Here is a 26,336-nt window from a genome sequence, read left to right on the forward strand (position 1 = left end):
TTTTTTTTTTTTCACTTCAAAAGAAATGCATGGGAGGATTCCTTTCTTTAAAAGTAAATAAAACCAGTCTGATAGAAAGGCTCTTCTGCTGCTAGTTAAAAATTAAAACAAACAAACAAAAAGTATGGAAACTTCTGCAAGAATGGTGTAGTTAGGAAGACACAATCTGAATTGGGAATGTTCTTTTTTATTACTGATGAAAATTATGAAGAATTGTATGTTTACATTTTACAGTGGTGTGGTTTGTAAGAAAAAAATAAATAGATGAGTTAGGTGAGAATGATCTCTCTTTAAAAAATGCATTAAGATTGGAGAGTTCCCTCACTATAGCTTCTTTTCTTGCAAACAAAAAATATATCACCAGACTGACATTTTTCTTTTTTTTTTCCTGTTAGATAAGTTAGAATTGTTGGTATTCCTGTAAGTACTGGTGGTGTTCTACGCTAAGAATTCTGATATGTATATAATTTTTCAATACATGCCCAAGACTAGAAATGAAAGGTATTCTCACTGCAAATAGTATTTCAGTCTATTGCTTAAGAACAAGTCTTCAACAACTAACAGCAGGTGTAGTGTTTCTCTTCCAACAATCTGTACATGCTATTTCCTCTACCCTTAGTGCAGTTTCTGTTAGTTCGTGTACAAAACTGTTTCAGAAAACCATATGTCCAGGTAGATGATGTCTGTTGCTATATCCTTATCCACTAATGCTGTAATCTTATTGTAGAAGGCAATCAAATTTGTCAGGCACTATTTGTCATTAGTGAAGCCATGCTAGCTGTCATTAATCATCTCTGTTCTTCATATGCTTTAGCATATTTCCAGGGGGATCTGCATCATGATCTTGTTTGGCACAGAAGTGAGACTGAGTGGAATGCTTTTTGCTAGACCTTCCCTTCTTCCCCCTTTTTAAAAACTGGTTTGTTCCCCTTTTCCAGAAATTGAGATTTTCAACTTGAGTGCCACAACTTCTCAAATATGATTGAGAGTGGCTTAGCAACTCCTTGCAAACACTGGGGCCCGGAGTTCGAATCCCCCCTGTGGCGCAAGTGGTAGAAGTGCCGCTCTGCTACACAGAGGCTTGAATCCCGGGGGCTGGACTCGATGATCTCTAAGGTCCCTTCCAACCCGTACGAAACTATGAAACTATGAAACTATGAAACTGCATCTGCCAGTTCCCTCAAAGTCCTACAATGCATCTCATGAGGTTCCATGGACTCATGTAACCTTAGGTTCCTTAAATCATCTTGAACTCATTCTCCTAATACAGTGTGTGGTTCTTCAATCCCCTAGTCCGTATCTTTCTGTCTGTTACTTGCGTGGTGTGGATAGAGCCACTTTCTGATGAAGACCGAGCCAATAATGTTACTGAATACCTAAGCCTTCTCAGGTAACCAGGTCTCCTGTTTTCTTCTAGAGAAAACTCACATTTATGACTCATTTGGAAACAACTGACTCAAAGCACAAAGATTTAGACTGTGAGAACTGCAGTCCCAGCACATAGTCTTCCATCACATTTAAAAGCTCCTTCAGGCTGAAAGTAAGTTTGTGCCTCATAGCCCTTGACAGAGCACTACAGGGCTCTCTGAATGAAGTTAAAATCACATATTTTTGTTCAGTAGTTACACTAATCATTTTATTTTATCTAGAACTGGTTTTGAGGTGATTTATTTTATTTTAATATTTATACAGTTCTGCATAAGAGTATTACCTAAGGATCAGATCTAGCATGGAGTTAATGTAGCAGTTGTTGTGAGAATGCAGATTAATGTCTTTGTCCTATTCAACCAGGTAGATGAGAAAAAAAATAGTTAAAAAAGAACATGTGGACAGTTCTCCTTTTGCATTAAGTGGTATGAGAAGAAAGGATGAAAATAACTGAAAACAGAAAGAAATGGGTGAAGAAAGGAAGACATGAGTGCTATGTTAATGAGACTTTCCTGAGACAGGAAGGGAACACTGATGCTGGACAGATGTGGGAAGGGAAGTTTAGGAGAGATGTTCATAAATGCTGCAAGCAGCAAGCGCTACATCTATGTCAGGGCCATACACTTAAGACAAGGTAGGAGAATTATCTCTGTATCAGATTTTGAGTGGACTGCAGGAAACATTTACTAAAACAAGGAATGTAACAGATGCAAAACAAGTGCAAACTATAATAAAACAAGTTTATGAGGTGGAATAGAAGCTACAGGCGAAAGAGAAAGTGAGCGCTGAATAGCTGAAAAGTCCTTCAAACAGGGAGAAGAGGTGCAAAGTCAGGAGGGTGTTATCAAATACCTTCACCTTCTTTAGCAGTTCATTTATCTTATCTTGCAGCCTGCAGTGCTACAGGGAAGACTTGTGGTCAGAGCTGTCTGCGTCTGTGCGTGCAAGTATTAGTTCATAGTGAAAAGCAGTTTTAAAAAGCTGTCCAAAAATAATGGCTTAAACAGTTATAGAGTAAGTGACCTTTGCTTTATATTTCAGTGTTACTGCTCCCTTGGGTCCTTTGCAAAGGTTAGCAAAACATCAGGATAGAAAGCTGGTGATCAGTTGAACTATTATTTTTTTTTTCTTTTTCTTAATGTTTTTGTGCAGTCTGGTGTCAAAGTTACTTTATAAGTCAAATTTTGTATGTCTTTGTTCAAAGCAACTAACTTTATTAGGACTTTTGCCCACTGGAATGGAAACGACCTGGTGTAATTGTCCTGCTAATGCTCTGTGAATTTGCCAACCCTTTGAACTGTAATTCGTAGAAAAATCTAACAGAAATTATTGCTGTATTTTCTCGTAGCTGTTGCATGAGTCAGGTAAATTTCTTTGTTATGACAGTGTAGAATTATCTAACATTTTTTCAGGTTGTTGCTCATTAATAATCTGATGTTTTTGCTATACTTTATAGCCCCCAGCTGAAATAGATTAGATGCCTTCCAAATTCACAGCCAAAGTTTAGAGTAGAAGTAAAAAATTTCTAATCTCAAAACATATATTGGAATAGCTCAATTTATTTCTTCTGCTTACATTAGCAAGAAAATGCTCATAGCTGAGAAATGGAAAGGATTGATATTCTTTTCTTCTAGTTGTATTTCATAACTTTTTTTATGAAGTACATAGTGAATGACGTTAGGTTTTGTTTCTTAAAATGTCTTTGCAAAAGAAAAAGTGTATTCTTCATTACTTTCCCTTTTCTATCTTGTTCAAAAAATTAATTTTTTCTGTATTAAGATTCACATGAATGACACAGAGAATTTTACCTCAAGACTGGAAGCTTAGGCAGCAGCAACTTAAAACCATCAGTGTTTACTTGGGATTTTGTGACTTATGTAAGATGGCACGGTGTAATGTCACTACCACCTCAAAGCACCAAAATTCGCAGTCTAAGTGGAAAATAAACTTAAGATCCAGATGATTCTGTACTGAAGTTGACTTTGACAGTGGTCTTGGAAGTGAACTCCATTTGAATCTAGGTTACAACTGACTCCCTTGGGGCTAGTTCAGCAGAATTGAAACTGCATTTAACTGCTTTGCAGTTCTCTGAGCTTTTGGTGTGACATGTAAGAGTTAAATTCATATAAAGCATTAAAAAACCACGACACATTACAGTGATAGCCTCTGGCACTGCAGGTTAATTGTTTCCACTCAGACTAATTGAATAATATGGTGAACGCTATGAAGACATGCTAGAAATTATTCATTAAAAATGTCTGTTTCTAGTCTTACCCTAGTTTTCTGTAAAATACAAAAGCGTTATTCTCAGTAAAGTATATGTATGTAGCTGCTGCCTTCAGCACCTTGGGAACCAAGGATGCTCCAGCTTTGTTAGAGTTTTGTTAGAGCTTTAGAGTGAGGACAGCACCCCTCACTCATGCTGTTCTCTGGCCATAGCCTGGTACTGTGGACATACACCATTCCCATCCCACGGTTGTGGCTGAGATCCCCACTCACTGCACTGAGTGGTAGGGAAGTCCCCAAATCCAGTAGATGACATCACAGGACAGGGTGCCCATAACCCTGGTATGACTGTGCTCACTGTGTCCAAACCTCTCATATTCCAAATAACCCCAGATCTTTGTCATGTCATCTTGATCATGGTCCACTTGTCTCCCTTTACTTGTCAGTTACAAAGCCAAGTTGACTCTCCCCAAAGCTGTCACTGGAGATTCAATATTGGGGCCTATTTGTTCCTGCTGTAATGTCCACCTTTCTTAAGTTGTGAGAATATTTATTTTCTCTTCACTACTCTTCAGTACTTTTTTATCTCCAGAAGCCATCTCCAAGATCTCCAGCACAAATTAGATGAGATTTTTTCTCTGTAGTCAAAGGTTCCTTCAATATCACTAATTTCATCTGCCAATCTATTTCTGCTGCACTGTATTGACTGTGAATAAACATAGCCAGTATGGCTTTTCCTAAGTGGAGTGTCCTTCCTAAATTTTAAACATTCTTGAATTGCTAGCAGATTTTCTTTGGCCCAGAGTCTATACTAATGCTTGTTTCTTTGAGAGAAGTTGTCATTCCTTAAAAGCTATAAAAATACATTTGAATCAAAGCCCAACCAAAATAAAATAAAATAAAATAAATCTTTAGGTTCTCATGCATACATCAGATTTTAACTGTCCTTTAGAAAATGCTGCATTAAAAAGCTGTTGTCAGCTAAGCTCGGTTGTTCAGCATTTTTGTTTCAGTTCTAAAATCCCCTTGAATAATACTAAATTAGGAATTTTATTAATAATAATGTACAACTATTTTACTGCTCACAACAATAAAAGTGCCTGACAAAACTGGTATGCTTAACAGTCTTTTTTCGTTTTTATTTTTTATATTTCTCTGTACCGTTTCCTGAACTCTTCTTCAAGCATTTTTCCCTTTCATCTAGTTCTCCTATAACTTAAAAACCCCTTCTTCCTTATCTGGTTCTTTCCTGGATCTCTAAATGATAACCTTCTCTATGCTGGTATAATTTTCTGTGTGATAATTTGTATATAGTACAGTTAATTAAAAAGTTCTTCTGTGCTCTTCTTAAGGAAAACCTAAAAAAAAATAAAAGCTAAAAAATAAATAAATAAAAAGAAAAAAAAAAAAGAAAACCGCATAGCTCAGAATAGCAGTCTAATCTGGTTCATTTTGGGTCTTCTCATAGGCTCACATGGGCCATTTCAAGTGAGATTTTTCTAAAGAATGCAAGTGAACTCGTATGACAGTTTTCTGTCATACGGAAAACACCTTAGTTTTACACTTGCTCTGGAAGTGCACATACTGATGTATTAAGTGGTATTAAATGAATGACATGATTTTGCAGATCTTGTGTATTTTCAAGTTCTGCACTGGGGAAAATTAACAGGGTTTTTTCTTTTGCATTTGAGCTCCTGGAAATGGTTACAACAGTATTAGACAATGTTTGCACTAAACATGGAAACTATTTTTAACTTATGAGGTTGTTTTTGGTATTTTTATTTTGAAAAGCTGCATAGTTATCCTGTGGAGGTGTTATCTGAATGATAAAGCTGTAATTGGGTCATTTAATAAATATGGAAAGGAAAAATGTGCAGTCATTTCTCTATTTTAAATTCTTTCTGCTTTCACACATCTCCGTGTCCCTCTCTACAGTGTTATTAACTATTTCATTTCCTCTTTCATCCTTTTCCCTATGTTCCACCCCACAAATACCCAGCATATTCCATTTTGTGATTATTGGTTTAGGCAAAGTACCTTTTTCTCTACTCTTTGTTTACAGTCCATGTTAAGTACTACTGGTCTCCAGAATTACAGTTTGATTCTGACTTCTAACTGGTTGGTAGGTAAATGTGGCTGCCAGCTCCTAATCAGATTCTGCCTTTGGAAGTCTGATGTAAAACACTGTGTACAAAGGAACTAAGACAGAAGGACAGCAGTCTCACTCCTGAAAGTGTTTCAAGGTATTACCTAAAATGCTGCTGTACATTTTTTTCTTCTCAACACCTTGATGGCTCTTCCCTGTAGGTCTGATGTGGTTTGTAGGGTTGTGTAGTCTGTGAAGCTGACAGATGTATTTTGGAGTTAAAAACAGATGGAGCAGAACAAGATGAATTGCTAAAATTATATCTGAACATAGAAATGGGATTGGCAAGAAAGCTTTCCCAGCTTGGCTAAAAATGCTGATGATCCATACAGTAGCTTAATGATAACTCAGACAGTTCCTCGTCAGGTGTTTCCAAAAACTTAGCCTTATAAATATTTGTGTTGTACACATTTTGTTTCATTCCTAGGCTCACTACATAGAAGGAACAAATTCTGAATTGGCTCTCTTCCACAAGTCTTGAACTATGAATATGAAAAACTGCACTTGTTTTATCTCCATGGCTCTTCCATCTGTGCCGAAACATAAGCAGTTTAGTGAGGCTGACAGCTCTTAAAGTCCTGAGAGAAATTTGATCATACAGCTGAAATTGAGTGCAAATCAGTATGCCAAGAAAACACTTCAGGCTTTGACTTAAACACTGGAGCCTATCTTCTGGCTTTGCCAAATAAAGGCAAGAGGAAAGTCCACAGATGAGCGCACCTTCTAGGTTGAAGTTTAATACCCAGAACCCGTTACAGAAGGTCAGCAAAGTCCCACAGAGGTGGGAGGCAAGGCAGGAGAGAGCTGTTTTTAACAGTGGGAATTTGCTGTAGGCTGGAAGATTGTGCAAGAATTTAAGTACAAAGACAGCAGCAACAGTCCACCTTGTGCTATTGCAGGGGGGATGCTAGCCAGAAGGCTATTCTGCTGAGTAGAAGTCTCTACCAACAAAAAGTGACTACCTGCCCTTGCTTTCATACTGCTTGCAGAACATGTGCAATGAAAACAAATGCATTTAGGAAGAGAGATGTTTTTTCTCTGAAAACTCCTGCAAAGATCTCTTGGCTTGATATTCTTTGCTGGGTTGGTTTGACCTGTTTCTGTAACATAGGGCAATAAATATAAATAAATATAAGGGTAAATCAAATAAAATAAATAAAATTAATATAAGGGTATAAAAGCAGAGATATATGTCTGAATAAATGTGTGAAGAGCTAAGATAGGTGTAGTTTAGGTTTACATATAGTAGATTATGAATGTATGGTAATTTATAAATCACTCATAACTTACAATGCATACATCATAATTTTTATATCCTAGTATATACATATTATGCTACAAACTGTGCATATTATACTTTCATTTATACAGTTGTGAACTAACAGTTCTCTAGTTTAAATCTCTGTAAATCATAGATTTAAACAGTTGCTTTGTTTATTTGTTGCAACTACAGATATAAATCATGCTAAATAGCAACCACTCTTAAAGTTTGTCTCTTATGGCTAAAATCTATCTATATACAATACATATTGCAGTATAGCAGTATCTAGATGTGAAAGTCTGTAGGCCATGCACTAGTTACTGCAGTTTATGTGAAGTGTGAGCACCTCTTGAGACTAAAAAACACAGCTGCAGCTGGTGTGGTATAGAGACGAGTTTTAGGACGTTCCCATTGTGAATTCTGGGGTAAAGTGTGTCTCGGGGTTTAACTTTGATTGTAGAAGAACAAATTATCAAACTTAAGAGCAAGGAGCCCTAGTTAACTAACCTGGATATGAAGAATTCTAACACAGCACAGGGGAGTTTGTGACTGACTGAGTGAGGCATAGCAGCTAAAATCTCTAGGTGACAAATTATTCACAAATGAAATCAAGATGAGTTTGGAAGAAAACAGTTTCTGAATGTCACTTTTCTGGCTATGAATTACTATTATTCACTTCCACAGCAGTTTGAAGGAAGTGTGTAATGATCAGTGCATTACTGCCTTGTGGCTTTCCACCTCACCTGTTCATGAATATCTATTTTGAAGACCAGTTTTAAGACAATAACCTCTTACTATATAACCACAACACGGACTGCGACATATTTTCTTGATGGTGATTTTTTTGGTCAGTCAGAGCTGTGAGCTTCAAAACCTTTGAAAACAGAACAATCCTTTGGGTTCTGCAAGGCACTGCGTACATCTTCAGTAATTACATAGATTGTGTAGACCTGTGTAACCATGTAGTAATGTGAAAACATGCAAGAGTTGCATAAAGTCGAGGCTGAGCTTTACCTTTCTTAGGAACATCAATCATTTGGTAAACTATTGTACAGATGTTAAGTCAGTCATTTGCAGCAAATACCCATCTAGGAGATGTTTGACCATATCATCCATTTTGTATAAAATGGTCAATCAATCAGATGTTGCAGGCATTTACAGAAACAATTTCCTTTTCAATAAATAAGGATAATTCTGTTCACCTACTTTATGGCATGTGAACATCAGTTATTCAGCCATATCAGTATTGATGAAAATATAAGTAATACTTATAACTATATCTATCTATCTATCTATCTATCTATCTATCTATCTATCTAACCATATATATATAATACTTATAACCATATATATATATATATGTTGAACATCAAATATTAAAGAAAAAGTAGACTGGTTGTTGATTGTAGTAAATAATTTCATATTCAGAAAAGGCAAAAGTGCCAGGTTGGTTATCTTAGTTGCTGAATGTATGCTGTGGAAAAAAAAAAAAAAAATAAATCAATCTTGGAAGCTGAAGATTGCCAGAAAGGACAACAAAAGATATATTTGTGTTTTTATTTGTGGGGCATTATTTTTTTTGTGTGTGTGTGTGTATTTTTCCACATTAAACCTAAATTCAATTAATTAAATACAGTTAAAAATCTTTAAAGTATTCTAGCATTAAAATCTTTAGAAACACACCTACTTTGTGTTGTTTCAAATACATAACCTGATGCATTTGTGGAATGTTTTAAAGTGTGTTATAAGAACTTTGGCGGGTTTTAAGATCTTTCCAGGGATGTGCACATACAAACCATCCCCTTTATTGGAATGATATGACAAAATGGTTTTGTTGTCCTGATCAAAAATTCAGGTTGCCCTTTGCAATTCAGGATGGCTGTTGTCTGTTTGGCCTTTCCCCATCAGGACTCTGCTATAATGGTATACTGCAGCATGTACAGAAATTGTTCTCAAACTTATATTAACAACCCTGATAATATATTTTTTAGGTTTCCTCTACGCTCAGAACAGTGCCAAACGCAGTATTAAAGAGCGACTTATGAAGCTCTTGCCCTGCTCGGCTGCCAAAACGACATCTCCTGTTACTCAAAGCAAGTTTTATTTTTCATTTGATTTTTATTTTGATTTCTTTTTATTATTATTATTTTTTTTAGGTTTGCATGCAACAAAATTTATACTTGTATTAACTGATTGTTCAAAAGAGAAGATATCTGTTGAAGTAATTGTATGATCTATTGATGTTTAAAAGGAGTGATTGAAAGGATGCTTACTGACTTGCCTGTGCAGAGCATGGTGTCAATACACCAGTGCCAGAGTCTGCTCTGCAGGAGATGCTGGGTTGGGACTTCTGCTCTGCAAGCTAGCTGGAAAGTGGTTCTCTGGTGAAATTAAATTCTTGTTCCCACTGTATTTGCAAATTGGTAGCACTTTTGTACATGTGTGCACATGTTAGTGTTCTTGCTGTCCAACACATAGGATAGTATCAGCAGTACTAGTTTAGCAGAAAGTCTCGGCCCTGCATGTTTTTGTTATGTAACATCAAACTGTGTAGGAAATGAAACCTGATGTACATGTCTGGGGGAAAAAAAAAGAGAGTTTGAAAGCAAACTATATGAATGTAGAGTTTAAGGGCAAGTACACTGACCTTTCTGTCAATGTCTTGATCCTATGCTCTGACAAAATACAATCCTTTCAGAGACAGTCAAACAGGAAGAAACAGATGGACAGATTCACCATCCATGTATACCTAGATAGAGACAAACTATAGCAATAACACTAATACATTTCTATATCTTCTTGGCAAATATATCTTGATATTAAATATCCCTGTGGACCCAATTCAGTCAAGATTAATTTGGTTTTATTCTATGCACTCATTTTAGCAGCTAAAGTCAGATGCTGAGTGGTCCCCATGCTTCCTGTATCCTATTCTTAGTAAAGCATATCAATCAGTATAAGATAAAAAGTGCCTGCAAGAGCAGTTCCCCATGTCCAGTGATCATGGAGAAACCCAGGATCACTGGACTGTAAACACAAGCTTCACATTAAGTGCTTAGACTTCAGTGGTTTGAACATAGGATTTCTTTCTGCTACCCCATTTTTTAAGTGTGCCTCTGTGGAGAAGACTGTGTTACTTTCTCTTCTTTCTAGACATTTGAGATCTCAAAGATGAAAAGAACTAAGGGTTTCATTGCATTGTAACATTTTCAATGTGATTTCAGCTGATGTGCTTTACTGTAAAACAGTGTAGCGTAAAAAAGGCAGTTTTTGTAGTGACAGCTTTAAGTAGAAGCTGCTTTCACCTACACAACCCGAGTAAAGATAGTTTTAAACTAAAAAGAAATGGAAGGTTTTATTCCTTTCTGGTGTTTGGAGAGCAACACATCCTTATTCCTTTCACATCTCTATGAAAATTTTTTGTCTTTACTGGTAACAAGAAAATATTTAAATTTTCTCAAAATCACTGACTGTACAAAATGTGCTTTTTTAAGCTGAAAGTGTTTTTATAAGCTGAAAGAGAAGACAAAGTAGAACTTGCACCAGGTGTTTCATATTTGAGAACCAAGTAGTAGAATGATGGATGAAGTCAGCATTTTCCTTTGTGCTCCTGTATATAATGAGATGTAATTTAGATGAGAATATTACATTAAATGAAAATGTTAAGTTGTAGATGTACATTGTTGTTTTCATATTTTGACATAATGTGCTATTTGATTTCTTTTGGTGTAAAAGAAACAACATTCCTGATGTATTAGGAGTGAAGTAAGCACTACAGTGACCACTACGTAATATGAATTTCTCAGAAAATTTACTAGGAATAGATTTAAAGCAAGTATTTTGTTGAAAAACTGCCAACCCTGAATTTGCAGTGATGTATGCAGTTGTGTATTGCAATTGAATATGTGAAGAAAAAGGTGATTTGAATAATGCTGATAAAAACTTATTTCAGCCTTCCCATTCTACAAGACAACTCACAGTGCTTTTTCTTATTTGTGTATTTTAGCCTGGTCTAGACTCAAGGTTCGTTTTGGAATAGTGTGTATGCATGCAATTATTTAATAAGTAGGGGAGACAGAATTTGGGATTTGTGCAGGCAAATGCATATGCACAGTTTTTACAGATACGCCCTAAATTTTGATTCATTTTTATCATTATTTAAGGAATGTGTTTTTTGCATTGATTTTACCATTTTGTTATTTATTATATGATGAAAGGTTCAAAGCATAACTCCTGAAGCAAATGCCTTAAAAACTGTCTCTACTGTTTAGCTGGAAGAAGGATCCTCATTAATGGCACCAATATAATTATTTGTTTAGTATATTAAAAGTGAATATGAACTTAAAAAAAATAATCTTATTTTTGAACTATTTGAATCAATATGGTGCTACAGAAATGGAGTGTGATAAGACTATTATACTGAATCTTTTCATTAACAGAAAAGTAATATTGCCACCATACTGTAGTCTTCTACATTTTTACCAAATCATTAAACACTGTAGAAATATTCATCAGTAAGGATATACCTATTATCACATTCTCTGGCCCAAATATTTGGTCTTACATTTTTTACATTTATTCATTCAACTTCTAGAAGAGCTTGCAGATGCCCCCCTAGGTAATCGGATGGTTAACAAACAGAGACCTCTTTTCCATGTAAGTCCCTATCTCTCCAAATAATAGCCCATTTAGAGCCCATGTAATTCACGACATATAAAAGTGACATTTCAACAATATTTCTTCTCAAGCTTACTCTTCTTTTAAGTTTAATATAAGCACCTAGTACAAACTTACAGCTGAGAAAATTTCTGCTGCATATCTATATTATGTTCTTATAGTTATTTATAATGAATACAGAAGACAGAATTCCTTAAAAATATGATGGCAAAACATCAATAACCTTGCAAAATAAATCCTAGAAGTTCTCATGGAGAATTAAAATGTAGCTCAGGAAGTTTGCTAGGTTTTCCAAACGTTGGGAAGACAAATTCTTAACTCCGAAACAACTCGGTAACGAGCGGTGTCCCTCAAGGGTCTGTCTTGGGCCGGTGTCTCTTTAACATCTTTATTAATGACATCGATGAGGGAATGTGAGTGCACCCTCAGCAAGTTTGCTGATGACACCAAACTGAGTGGTGCAGTTGATCGGTGGAGGAACGATTCCATTCAGAGGGACACTTGACAGGGCTGGAAAGCTGGGCTCGGGTGAACCTAATGGGTTCAACACGGCAAAGTGAAGGTTTTGCACTTGGGCCGGAAGAACCCCAGGCACCTGTACAGACTGGGAGGAGTGTTCCTTGAGAGCAGCTCGGCAGAGAAAGACCTAGGGGTCCTGATAGATGAGAAACTTAACATGAGCCAGCAGTGCGCTCTGGCAGCCCGGAAAGCAAATGGGATCCTGGGCTCCATCAGGAGAGGGGTGGTCAGCAGGATAGGAGGTGATGTCCCTCTCTACTCTGCTTGTGAGGCCTCATCTGTTGTACTGTGTCCAAGTGTGGAGCCTCTCAGTACAAAAAAGACATGGAGATTTTGGAAAGGGTCCAGGAGGAGGGCCACAAAAGATGATCAGGGGGCTGGAGCACCTCCCCTATGAGGACAGGGCTGAGGGAGTTGGGTTTGTTCAGCCTGGAGAAGAGAAGGTTGCGGCGGTGACCTCATTGCCAGCCTTTTCAATACTGAGGGAACTTACTCCCAGGAGGGGAGTAAACTCTTTGAAAAGGCTGATAATAGCAGACTAGGGGAAATGGTTTTAAGTTAAAAGAGGGAAGATTTAGGTTGGACGTTGGGGAAGTTCTTTACTAGAGAGTGGTTAGGTCCTGGAACAGGCTGCCCAGGGAGGTTGGTGATGCCCCATCCCTTGGAGGTGTTCAGACCAGGCTGGACAGGGCTCTGGGCAACCTGATCTAGTAAATGTGTGATGTTTGGTGGCCCTGCCAGGCAGGGGGGTTGGAACTACGTGATCCTTGAGGTCCCTTCCAACCCGGGTAATTCTGTGATTCTGTGATTCTGTGATTCTGTGTAATTATCCTTTGATAACTATGTATAGGACTACACCACCACATGACAGGAATTTTCTTATTAAAGGTGAGAACTGAAATGTTCTTATAATTCCATGAATTCTGATATTGATCCTTCAAAGCTATCATCAAACATCATAATGACAATGCAAAGTTGTGGAATTTTTGTCAATAGTGTTTACTTTGGAATTTTTTACAGAAATATTGATTGTGTCTGAGTCATCTGAAATAACCTATGAATGAATGGAAGAAAAATATGTTTTAACTTGCCCATAAGCCAATACACAGTGGATATTCTCAGATAATTTTATGGGTGACACTGATTTGGAAAATGTCTTCTGTCAGATTAAATGAAAAATGTCATGTCTGGCTCCTCCCACAGACATTCTCTGTAATGCTTACACTGAAAAATAATGACTAGGAAAAAGCCAGAGTGAAGAGCCAGACAAAACTAACATGTCTCTCAGAAGAGTTATGAAATACAAAGTGTTCTGTGAATTTGCAGTCTGGTTCAGTGATTGAATTTAACATTTTATTATGGCATCTGCAAACGTCATTTTAAATGGATTAGTGCTGTATTTCTTATTCTAATAAATCTTTCTGCAGTGAGTCTACGCTGAAAAAATTTGACAGAAACAGCTTTAATTTAGTAAAATGAATGTACTCAAGGAACACTGTCAGGAGAAAATGATGTTCTAAGAATCAGGTTTGAAAAGCCAAAAACATTAACAATGTTCTTTTTATTTTATTATTATTATTATTATTATTATTATTATTATTATTATTATTATTATTATTATTATTATTGTCTTACGCCATGCCTTTTATCTTGCACCTATAATTACATCTATTAAACAACTTGCTGATTTTCTAAAGGTACAAGTTCTTATTCCCTGGTCATCTTTTCTGAAAAGAATTCACAGTTGATATTCGTGAGATAAATACCTACCTAATCTTGGGATTTAGGGTAAGAAGGAGCCAGTAGAAACCAAAGCACATCCATAGTGAAGAACAGTGTTATTAGGAGGAAGCTAAAAATATATATATAAATCACAAGAGTAGAAGTACAAGAAAGAGTTTTGCTGTAGAACTTATGACTTTTTAATACCTAGATCATTTAACATTACACATCACATGCCAATATTAAAATACTTGTTTACCCTTTGAAAAACCTACTGAACCAGTATTGCTTCTCAAAGATATCTGTTTCAGTCTAGCCACAGGCACACTGCCTTAAACTCTCCAAATTTATTTATTTTCTATATACTAAAAACAACAACAACAACAAAAACAAAACGTGTATATAAATCAGTAGGTTGCACTGTATTAATGGCTCTGTTCGACACATGGTCATATTTGGGAATCTGCATTCATGCATGATGTACAGGTGCTTGTGTATTTCAAAGTTCATAAGCATTTCTAAGTTGTGTTCAGAACAGTAACATTTAGGATTGTGGATGCTCTGATTCACTGAGGTTGTTCTGAAGCTTTTCTTGAAGCAGTAGTTAGCTGAATTTGGTTCAGACATTTACTCACAACTCAGAAAGCACAATTATCTGTTCATTTCTCCTGTTTGGTCACATGAAAAAAATTCTTAATAAACAAAGAATAAAATATCCACATGTTTAAAAGTCTCGACTTGAGTTTTAAATCCTTGATGTAATAATCTGCCAACTGACTTTCAGTCTTGGTTCTTTCACAGGACATTGTTAATGGTTTAGGAAACCACTTAGACACTACCATTATGATGACATGCCTATATGACAAATGTACCTGCCCAGAGTTTACTGTAGAACATTGCTTTCTCTTCTTTCAGTTAAACCACCAGTGAAATGGGAATAATTACATATGTTTTTGATATGACATCACCTCTGCTATTGGACCATCCATTCTCTACTTGAAGCCCCTTAATCAGTGGAACTCACTTTTTTTTTTTTTTTTTTTTTTTAAATATCTGTTTTCTTCCTTTCCATACCTTGAATATTTCTTTAATCCTTAGGTTCCTGAGATGAGTGCCAGCAACAACCTCTCTCTGCCAGGAAGGAAAGACAAGGTCCTACAATTTTTTGAACATTTATCCAAGTTGTTGATTTATACTGATTCTATGCTCCAAGCAAGCTGCTCTAGTGAACAGCCTCTCATGGCAGAGAGGTTGGAACTGGATGACCTTAAAGGTCCCTTCCAACCCAAGCCATTCAGTGATTCTGTGAATCTTTTCTAAAGTTGTCTGTTTTTGGATAGTTGAATCTCCTGATGCCAGATTTCTCCCTAGCAACTGAAAGATATTATTAATGCACTGTACCAGAACAAAAATATGTGAGGATGTAAACATAATACTGCTTTAATTGAGTGTTTTGTTTGTGATCTTTGAAAAAATTGAGTTGAATAAAACTTAACTTTGAGAATGCGGAGTCCCTCACTGATGAAGTGAAATGAAATATATGTTTTCAACATTGCAGAAGTAAAAATAAATAAATGAATAAATAAGTGCATGTTTGGTTTTGTTCAGGTTACATTTCTATAGCTCATATAACCATCCAACAAGAAGGTAGCCATAATTTGATTAGGTTTTTCAGGAGTACTATATAGGGTCTGCTTAATGTCAGATTTTGGATCAAGCATAAGCCTCGTACTCCCGTATAAGGAAATCTGTACTGTAAGTTGCTTTAGCTATTTTATTGGACTCACACATTTAAATCTCATCCTTTTAGAGTTATATTAAAGACTTAAGGGTATATATTTATTGACATTCATATTTGCTACAATCTTCATTTTCCCAAAGCTGCTTACCGTGAATAATCATGAAAGGTTTCTTACACTGTACTCAAAATAAAGCTCACTGTTGAAGGTGGAATATCATTCCAAAACACTTTACAAAGTCGTCCATAAAGGAGAACGCTGGGAATCCCAGGCTGATCAAGTAACTAACAGAGGGAATATCAGCAGTATTTTGTGACACAGTAAGGTTTTATAGGTCTTTTCTTTGCTCAGAGAGTTGTAGAAACAGTAAAATCCTACTGAATATGTCATGTACATCCTTGGGGAATATCTGCTTTCCAGTCTATTGTTATTTGTATTTATGCTGTAATAATATCCAGGCCTCTGGATCATCACTGCTGTTCCACACTCTATGCAGCCACTGAAGCAGATAAATGCCCTTTCCCTGTGAGTTCAAAATGAATGTGTGCCGTTTCTTTAAGGTTACAAAAGCCATTCTTTAAAATAATGTCATCTAATTTTCTTTCTTTTTTTTTCCTGCATAGAATAGATATTTCTACATCATGCATTTCTTGTTGAGTTTTTCCTTTCTGTATCTTGCATTTTGCAGATACTGTAGAAGATGAAATGGAAATGGCCACAGTACGGCATAGACCTGAAGCTCTTGAACTGCTGGAAGCACAGAGTAAATTCACAAAGAAGGAACTTCAGATCTTATATAGAGGTTTCAAGAATGTAAGTACTTCAGTTTTTAATTTGCCATCCACTTAACACATTGCTTGCCACTGCAATCTCAGCTGTACAAGAATGCTTTCAATGGAGCTTGTGGGATTCTGTAGTTAAATGCTGCATGTGGAAACATGCATAAAGTGTGGAAATAATCAATCTGCAACCAGTGAACTATTTAAAAGATTCAGACAAGTAATAAAGCAGAAGATAATCTAAGTTATTAAAGTAGGACTGTTCAAGGAGAGGTTAAAAGTTGTGTTGAGGCTGGATGAATGAAATTATAGGAGGGAAATAAAATGGTGAAGTATTTTTTTTTTCAGTTAGAGGAAATATTTTGATTATTGTATTCATGGCAGTTATCACAAGACGTAATTGGCTAAAATTGGCTTCATGCAATTTTACAGGGTTACATTATATTTGATATTAAGGAGTTTGAATAATAGCTATAGCTTCCAATTTGTCATATTAGCCTGTGAACTCATATGTGAGTATTGCAATTCTGGAGGTGATAAGTCTTCTGCCAAACTACAGGTAAATTCCATGATGACTGCATTTATCACCTTTTGGTTTGGTTTTCCTTCCAGCCTAGGAAAAGGGTGTTTTTGCCCTTAGCAGTTACTACTGAAAGAAACTGATTTAACAAAGTATTATCATACTAAAACACAAGAAAGCTAAACTATGAGAATGTTTTTAATAGCTTCTACAATAAGAAGTGTAAACTGTATTAAACTCTTAGATATCATGTATTTTGTAGTGAAAGCAAGCTGTGTGAAATGGTATTTTAAAACATTTTTATTGATAGCTCACAATGGAAGTAAGATATAGAGTCACTTAATGTGTCCTGGCTATATATCATCTCCATTTTCAGACAGTATGCAATGTTGGCATGCTAGCGATTAACTGTGATTGCTCTTAAAGGCTTTTCATTTCCTCAAGGTACTAGAGAACATTCACCTGCTAATGATACTATTCCCAAGCTATTGCAAATCATGAGCTAATGTTCCTAATTATCTAAGGCGGAAAGGTAAAAACATAGTGAGTGGATAAAATACACCTTCTGTCTGTTTCTCTAAGAAAGTTATTTCTAGACCTTCAGAACAAAGGACCTTGATGCTTCTCTGTGTAACATGATGCATGGAAGAAAAGAATACATTATAAAAAAGTATTTGAATTGGTTATCATTTAAAAATAATTTTCAAGAGGAATTCCAGCTCTTGTTCTACTTTTGTGTTCTAAGATGTATTGCATCAAAGGAGTTTTGATAGTAATACATCTTTATTCAAGTGTTTCATTTCCTTATCAGTACATGGTAATTCAAGACATGCAAGTATAAATATCTTCAACTATTTGGAGCTAATGAGCATGGAGCTCAGATTTTTTTGTGTGTGTGTGTGTGTTTAATGTAATTACAAAGTTATCAATTACTTTCAGAAATGCTGTAAAGCATGTCCAGTGCGGATGACTGTTGTAAATCAGTTTAAAGCAGTAGTCTTAACCTGAGCTTCAAACTTCAGAAATGAAGGGTAACTTTTGGTTGGGCTGAGGTTTGTTTTGTTTCTCATCTTTGTCTGTTCTACTGCAAAACCTGGTGCTCGATTGCACCTTCCTAATCTCTTCAGAAAGTGGGTAGGACAGGTCTGTCTCAGCTCTGTCAGAAAGTTGTCTTAGTGAGTTAGTTCATTTTCCTGTCACCTGTTCGGGTTTTATCAAACACAGTTTGAGTGGTTTGGTAGACGTTGATATTGGGCAGCACTACATTCTCTCCCATGGCTGAACTTAAATGATCTCCCTTGACAATGATTGTTGAATTCTGTCTGCCATTGGCCACCTCCTTTCTCAGCCCCCTTTTTTTTAAATACAGCTAAATGCTGTCCTGCCAATAGCTTCACCCCATATGCTTCATCTCTGTGCTTCATTCATCAGTATGTGCTGAGGGTCATCCAGGTGGGAGGTAGTTTTGCAGAAGAAGACTTGGGCAGATAGTTGGAATGTTGTATTTAGTTCTAGGTTCCTTAGTTAAGAGAGACATGGACACACTGGAGAAAGTCTAAAGTAGAGCCATAAAGTTCATGACAAGACTGGAAAATCTCCAGGGTAGCCTATATCCTCTGCCCACTTTTCCACTCTGAAGTGTCCATGCACACAGAATGAAGAGTAAACAGGAAGAACTGGAGATCTGTGTGTGATCGCAGGGCTGTGTTCTCTTTGCAGGATGATGTCACAGGTGGTTATGTGGAAACAAGTTCCAGTTGTAGTGAAATAAAGACAATTGATTAAATAAGAGAAAAGCAGTACTAGGTTCCACTACCTCAGCATACTCTTTTCAATAGTAGCCATATAAAGGAAAGGATGTAAGAACTGAAGAAATTTAGAGTTATCATTTGGCTAATATACTGTTCTGTCACCTTGCATTCTGCTACTGAAATATTTACTGTACTGAATGTTACAGCTGCATATTTTGTTTTATTTTTAACCACATTTATATTTTAATTATATATTCTCTGAAAAATAACTTATGTCTATTTCAAGCCAACTTCCTTCTATTTTAATAGCTAGTGTATTTCTGCTATGAGAAAATGAGTAACTGTTACATTACTTCTCTCAGGTATTGTTTTACACATCTCTGTCACATATCCTATCTAGTCTATTCTTTTCCTAAATTAAGCTTTTTGCGTCTGTATAATCTCTCATTGTGCATAACTCATTCCAACTTGTTGACTTCCCCGAATCCTGCCCAATTCTAGGATGTCACTTCTGATATAGGAGCAATGAGAATTTTACCCAGCTTATGTCCAATAAATTATTATTTATGGTTTCAAGTTAATTACATGCAGTACTTGACTTCAGATGAGAAAGCAGCAAGTGTTACTGTCTTTCTTTTGTATAAGCGATGTCTACAAAATTTCATTTATTACATTTTTTCCTTTAAGAGAAATAAAAAGATAAGCCTGTAAAGATATTTTCCAACTCTGATTTACAGGCAAATTGCATTCCAAATCTAGCAAAAAATAGTTTATATATGAGGAGCGCCAAGTGTCAGGTAGCATCCTTGTATATATGTACATATATGAAAGCTTTAGAAAATCTGCACTGTAGAACATCTGATGTTTCAGTAAGCAAATACAGGACTACAGCAGAAAAGGCACTAAGAGCATTGAAATGCCTGTCTTGTTGGCTGTTTTGGTAGTAATCAAGGTCAAAATTTAAAATACAAGAAGAGAGATTCTACAGAAAATGTAAGTGAGAAAAGCACTTTCAGATGACCTAACAGCTGTTACAAGGGAAAACATGAAAAGATAACTTACTTATAATTGTATTCATCAATTTAGCCATTTAAAATCTATGCTATCCTTGAAAAATGAGATTAAAGGAAGTCCTAAGCCCTCCCCAGACTCAAAAGATTGTCCTTAACACTCTGAATTTACAATGCTCTTGCACTCTTGTTGATGAATTGTTTCTCAGCTGCCATCACAGTGGGACCTCTCCATTTTGTATTCAGTTTCCTGTCATCCCATTTCTTGTAAATTGAAATTGTGATTGCAACAGTCATTAACCTTTCAAACCAATGGCTCTGTGGCAGACCTAGTACAAGAGGTACTTCACAATAAATTGCACAGACTATCAAGCATGCACTCAACATGTGGTCTTTCTTTCTTTTTTGTCCATTGATAGATCTCTCACAGATTTAAAAATGTCCCTGAGCTTTGGCACATTTCCATTTTAAAAATACTTAAATAATACTTGTGTTGCACAAAGGATGCTCCTGTGCTAAACTTAGGCGTTAATGATCTTTTAATTTTGGTTGATGATCCTCATAAAAAACAAAAACTAAAAACAATCTGCAGAAAGTTGTGCGGGGAAACTGCTGTACTTTCCTGGAAATGTTTAAAGATTTCTCGATGAACACTTTTCTAACCTAGCTGTATATCAGAGAAAGTGTAAATTGAAATTGTGCACGCATAGAAATGTCTTTGGATACATACAGTAGCTTTAAGTAGGCAGTTCTGTATTTGTAAAATTTATTGAGAAAACAGGATTTCTAAAACAGCTTTCATCCCTTCTTGTGTTAGTAAACGAGGCTAACAGCAGCAGTAAGAAAACTACTCTAATGATGTTATGCTCCTCCCATCATACCACCATTCATGTAAAAAGTCCTATGTGCATGACTACAAATATGTTAATTTATTCAAAGGTTTTTCCATTTCAATTACAGTCTGATGGAAGCATTGTAAAACTGTTGCATTTGTGAATCTCAGGGAAAGTTTTATGACAGCTCATTCTTTTTAGATTGTAACACTTATTTGTTAATTGTCAACAATGTTCAAGAGTTTGCAGGAGAAAGTACAGCTATTCCCACTGATCTTTTCAGGAAAACCTTTTTCTTTTCTTCTTTTTCCTTTTTCCTTTTTCCTTTTTTTTTTTTTTTTTTCCATAGCACTTGTTTTGTCTTAAATATTTTTCCAATCTTTTGAAGGGAAATAAAAGCAGGAGTTTTCTGTCCTCTGTGAGTAACCATCTAAAGCTGTAATAATACGTATTGGATATTTTGAATAAGTTGGACTAGATGACCTAAAGAGGCTTCTGCATGTAGAACATTCTATTCATTTGTGATCTGAACTGCCCACAGTCAGGACAGATGACTAATATAATGCAAAGGACTGGCTAACAATTTGAGTTTAATAGCTGTTTCTCTGTCCTATATGGCAGCCAAATTCCCATTCTCAATGCAAGTACAGTGTGAATTCTCACATTCTTAGTGGGAAAATGTCTCCATAAATAAAGAAAATGTGCATAAGTACTTACTGTGGAAAGGTATGTTGGAGTTTCATATAACTTTTTGTATGTCTGTTGTGTTGGCACTCTGACATTAAAAATGTTTTTTAAGTTGTAGGGACACAACATTTTAAATTATTGTGTTAGCTGTCAAGGAAGTAATATTCAAACTTAACTTCAAATATCAGTTTCAGATCTTATATGATAAATATTTGTATTATGGATCTAAAGCCTCTAGGTCATTTTGTGTTAGATCGTAGTGATATGTTGCAGAAAACTTTACTGCTGTTCAGCAGCAGCTCTCATTACAGTCAGTTAATTCAAAGACAAAGCCAGTGAACTTAAGACAGTTAAGACAGCCTGAAGGGTAGCAGAGAAGCTACTTTTAGACTGGCTCCTGAAAGGCTCATAATATTTTTTTGAATTTATTTCCCTCTCCAATGCTTGTATGTTGTATTGGGCACTTTCAAGGGCCAAAGTGATCTAATAATAGATGCCCTTAAGAAAAAGGTAGTTTTGTCCACATGCATTATTAGAGCCTGATAATCAGAGCATCCTGTCACGTAGTGAGTGATGAATAAAAATGCAATTTTGGTAAAAAATAGTTGAGATTAGAAGAGAAAAATTAGCTGTACTGAATCAAAATATATTTCACTGTAAATATTTTTTCCCTTGCATTTTTTTTTTCTAAATATTTAGGACATCTGCCATGTATTTTGCAGTATATGAATTATCTTGTGCAAAAACTGCCCTTTACTTTTGTCTTTCAAAGACTAAGATAATCTATGTCTTGATCAGAATTTACTTAATTCAAATGAAAAATGTGTTCCCTTTTATTATATTTGTCAAGCACTAAAATCTGACATGGAATACAAGAATCTGATTCAAAAAGAGAGAAAAGTGATTTTACGAAAACTTGGAGTAACTTCATGATGAGTCAAACTCATTTGGAAAGTCCTTTCTACTTTTTCTTGCTTCTTCACAAAGCATTTGTTCCCTACTGAAAATCATAACAAGGAGAAAATCTAACATGGATCCTCATTTCTTAGAATCAGTGACTTGTTTGGGTTGGAAGGGACCTTAAAGATCATCTAGTTCCGTACACAAGATTCCAGAAGATCAGGCTGCCCAAAAACCCATCCTATATGGCCTTGTACATTGAAACAGGTTTCACACAAGGAGAAATAACAGTTTAGCTGGGATCAGGTATCGGCAAGTCATGAATTTCTCCCATCTCAAAGGCTATAGAATGTGTTCTGTTCATTGTGTTCCCATTCAGTTCTACACAGAATCCATGTTTGTAATTAGTACAGATTCAAGACTAATACAGGTTAAATTAGGGAGAGAAAACAAAACACAATACTTAGCATGAAGGATGAGGATGCTAGTACAAAAGTATTTTGCCTTTCACAACAGTTCTTGTCCTTGGAGATGAAGTGGCTTAGAGCTTAAATATACTTTTCAATCTCCTACACTGAGTCGTAGGACAAGAACAAAGATTTGGTCTCACCAACAATCAGTGCACTTCAGAAAGACATCTGCCTTGTGGATGGTTGCCTCAAGAATGTGTGTACTACTACTCATAGCTTAAACCTCTTCTTTTTTCCTTCTTCTTCTTCTTCTTCTTTTTTTTTTTAAAAAAAGTGTTATTATTTGCCACTTCTGTCTCTAGATAGATAGAATGTCTTCTTAGTTTTAAATGAGTGAGAAAAACACTTTTCAAGAAAGGGTAGAAGTTTGAGTATGTTTTGAAAGCATTTGTTACCAGCAGCTTAGAGGGAACTTTTGTGAAAATCTTTTCACAAACTGAGGAGTAAATAATGCTTAGATTCATTTTATATTTCTTTCAAGAGTTGGCTGAGAAACTCAAAACTTTTCACATACGAGTAGAAATAATTTGGAAGTAGAGTTTGACAGACCTGGTGTATAGTTGTCACTCGTCACAGATTTACAGACCTTAATGTGTTCAGTGGAGATACTCGTTTCAATTAGTCTCGCAGTTGCTGGCAGAGACTGAAATCTTTCTGAAAGTTAATAGCGAACTCAGTCCCTACACTTCTATTCATCTCATGACTTACTGCTGTTCACATTGTGTTCATTGGGGAAAAACTGTCATCTGGCACATCAGAGATTGCCTTCATAATAGTGATTGCTTACTTCTGAGTTATTTCTGATAAATGTAGGTCCTAAGTCACTAATTAAGCACAATATAAAAAGTGCATGATTTTAAGCACCCAGTATCAATAGTTCAGAGCACTGAATACTTCCAAAGTTTTTCTTTTTCAAAAAAGTCAGTGTTATACTTTAGTGAATTTAAATTGCTTTGAGTGCTTGTCTGCCCTTCCTACCTGAAGCTGGTAATACCCTTTCATGTGACTGGTGTGCTGTGGTGAGCTCATTGTAAGGCATTATGTTGTTTGTGCCAGGCTGACTCTTTATGTGCAATACATACCTTCTGTTCCACCAGCTAGCTGTTTAACAGAGCCCATCTACTGGCAGGACTGTTTTCACCAATAAAGCTTTTAATGTGGTATCTGTGAAATATAAATGTTTATGTACCAAAAATAGCTGCAGCTATTTTTTTTACTGCATCTGGACTGAGCCTCACAAAGTCTGGTGCTTGAGTTAAGCAGAATTATTGGATTTTTATTTCTGCATCATCACTAATATTAGAGATATAGAATCTGGTGCAGAGCATCAGTGAGAATGTTGTCATTTGGAAAGTGTCTTTTTACTACAATGTAATTCAGTGACTCTAATTGGTCAAAAATACTTTTAAGTGGGCATGCAAAGCCTGCTGTTATAGTGATGCTTCTGGATGGCGCAGTTCAACCATTTGGGTCCTGAGTACTTCAAAACATTACAGAGAAAATCTTTTTTTGTGCTGAACTCAGAAATTTGTTCTAGATGACAGGAATTCCCAAATAATTTTGAATCTTTACCATTTTTTTTTTCTTCTTTAAATTCACAATCACTTTGAACCCAATCAATGTCTAGTTTTAGAAAGCTTCAGGAGTTCTTTTATTCATTTCCATAGAAGTAATTTCATGTAAGAAATTTAAAGAAATTGCTTTGTTCTACATCTGTGTTAAAAGAAGACAGCAATAGATCTTCAAAACAGAAAATCAGAAGTGCCAAAGCATCAAGGTGAAGCCTTTCAGTGCTGTGGAAGAATATTACAAGTTGTGGCCCAAACTGCATTTGCCTTTGATTGAGTTTGAGTATCTGGCAGAGCCAGCATTCTTCAAATCAGCTGGATGTTTGTGTAGTCGCTCTTCACTAGGATTATTTGAATGATTCTCACATTAACTTTCAAGTTAGGGAACTTATTCAACCCAATTAACTCTATTATAAAATATACTTAAGGAATCTTGGATACAGTAACTGTAACAGAAGAAATTGGAACCAATAATGCAGAAGGCAGCATGATTCAGTAACCACAGCCTATGTCTAGAAATCTGAAGTCTCTTAACATTTTGACTCTCCAGCTGTTACACACCTTTAAAAACCTAACTATCATGCTAAAAAGCCTTCTGGGTTGCAAGAGCACATTATACCACAGCTTCACTGCCTGCATGGGCTCCACGTTGACAACTGCCTAATTTAATATCTCTACTCTGACAGCCAAAACCTTTTAGAGTGTCCCTGGCTATCTGAGAGATTGCTTCTCAGCCTTTGATCAGAGCCTCCTCAAACATGCCCTGGGAATAAAGTGGGGAGCAGCAGTAGGGAGGCTGGTGACTGTGGGAAACTGAACTTTCCCAGGAGCTGGAGACAACAAAGTTCATCCTCACAGGAGAGAAAAATGAAGGCTGAATTCCTCTGCACTGAGTGAAATGTGTATTCTTTGGATGGTATATTTGAGCAGGACCCCTTTATGGCAAAGCTCCATATCCATCAAATGAAAAGGCACTAACTTCGTCTCTGAAAAGAAGCACTGATCTAGGAAGCTTCCCGTGTGATGTTTCTAATGGTGATTTACTTGCTCCATTTATGAATCTCTGACATGGACTGACATTACTGAGACCTCACAAAAATAAATGTATCAATAATAATTTTTATAAGTGGCCCCCCAGCAGTTTGTTGTAGCACTGTTTGGCTCAGTATCTACTATCAACTGTAGATACAGGTACATGATCATGCTTGAGATTATACTTAACAGCAGCAACCACTGAACTTAGGTGCACAGGATGAGCATATGTAATGTTCAGGCAATACAGTTTTGTATAAATATACAGGAAATCCAGGTTCAGTAACTTCATATTATCCCACTGAAGAATCCAGTTTAACTCATGTACTTTTTTTTTCACTTATTTGCAAAGGTTTTAGGGCAAAAGCTCTTCATCTTTCTTTAGAATAATGACTCCCCAGTAGAAATCAGAGTAAAATCAGTAACTGATTACTGTTAATGAATTTTGAGCTAGAATTGCTTGTTATTTTTTGCCAGAGCAAGATAGAAGAGTGGCACCATATGAAACAACAGAGATTTTTAGAGGAAAGCAAATGTAAAATTAGATTGATCTTGTAATAAAAATGTTAGTTGTGTTTTAACAACACCAATAAACCCAACAATTCTACATACAATTCTAGATTGTAACACTGAGCTCCTGAATTTATAATTTTATCCTTCTGGGATGAAAGTTCTGCCTCTATTGAAGTCAGGGATAAAACTTCCTTCAGTTTGATGGAAATATCCAAATGTTAAGAATATTCTGTGAATTTCTTCATGTGCTTTGCACTATGAGAATGTCTTTTGAATGATTCCAGACCTATAGATAGAAAAGTCACAGTTACCATTTTCTTCAGATGATTTGTCTTTCACTGTTTTAGCTGTCTGTGATGAAAAGAACCGCACATTCATTCATACTGTCAGACAACAGTAATTTATTGGTAATTGGCTCGGAAGTCCTCCTGGCCAGTCCCAGAGGAAGAAATGCCCATGAGGTAAAAGCAACACATAGTCTAATTCTTATTAATTTCTTTTTTATCAGTAGATAAACAAGTACATGTACTTGTTGCCCAGTGCTGGAAAAATCTA

The 26,336-nt window shown here is 36.0% G+C and overlaps 1 protein-coding gene across 7 annotated transcripts in view; it reads left to right on the forward strand.

The window, feature by feature from the left end:
* The window catches only part of KCNIP4 (potassium voltage-gated channel interacting protein 4), a 372,702-nt gene that overhangs the window by 317,692 nt on the left and 28,674 nt on the right, over window positions 1-26,336 (forward strand). For 5 of the 7 annotated variants that reach the window (XM_015862835.2, XM_015862837.2, XM_015862840.2 and 2 more), the window contains one exon: window positions 16,407-16,531. In XM_015862835.2, coding sequence (XP_015718321.1) covers window positions 16,407-16,531 — 125 coding nt within the window. Of the gene's footprint in view, window positions 1-9,052; window positions 9,155-15,077; window positions 15,132-16,406; window positions 16,532-26,336 lie in introns of those variants that run through there. The other 2 variants (XM_015862833.2, XM_032444195.1) reach the window with 2 other exon arrangements.

This window comes from Coturnix japonica, chromosome 4 (genome assembly GCF_001577835.2).
Source record: "Coturnix japonica isolate 7356 chromosome 4, Coturnix japonica 2.1, whole genome shotgun sequence".
Lineage (NCBI taxonomy): Eukaryota > Metazoa > Chordata > Aves > Galliformes > Phasianidae > Coturnix > Coturnix japonica.